The sequence below is a fragment of the Apaloderma vittatum genome, unplaced genomic scaffold, assembly GCF_000703405.1.
Source record: "Apaloderma vittatum isolate BGI_N311 unplaced genomic scaffold, ASM70340v1 scaffold24302, whole genome shotgun sequence".
NCBI classification, from domain to species: domain Eukaryota; kingdom Metazoa; phylum Chordata; class Aves; order Trogoniformes; family Trogonidae; genus Apaloderma; species Apaloderma vittatum.
The window spans coordinates 11572-11829 of NW_009705597.1; the positions used below are offsets into that span (position 1 = coordinate 11572).

The window sequence follows — 258 nt, forward strand, 5'->3', positions numbered from 1 at the left end:
TCCGCTCCAGGGCCTTCATCTGCTGCATCCTGAACTCCAGCGAGCGGCACCGGCCCGAGTTGAAGGCGGCTCTCGCCCGCCCCACGACCTGCTGCATCCTCTCCATGGCTGCTCAGCGCTGCGGGGAGACAGCAGCAAGACCTCACTACGGGCTGTCATTGCGTCCTAATCCCACCGTCTCTTTCTGCAACCTTCGATAATCTGCTGCAGTGATTTGGGAGAGTCTCAAGAGGAGCGCAGGGTACAACAGCCGGGCTG

General features: G+C 61.6%; 1 protein-coding gene across 1 annotated transcript in view; it reads right to left on the bottom strand.

Annotated features, from left to right (window-relative positions):
• ALDH3A2 (aldehyde dehydrogenase 3 family, member A2) overlaps positions 1-106 on the bottom strand; it is a 5480-nt gene extending 5374 nt beyond the window's left edge. Inside the window, exon 1 of the mRNA XM_009865493.1 lies at positions 1-106. This exon is cut by the window's left edge and continues 1 nt beyond it. Within this exon, the coding sequence (XP_009863795.1) occupies positions 1-106 (106 nt within the window).
• Between the last annotated feature and the right edge of the window lie 152 nt (positions 107-258).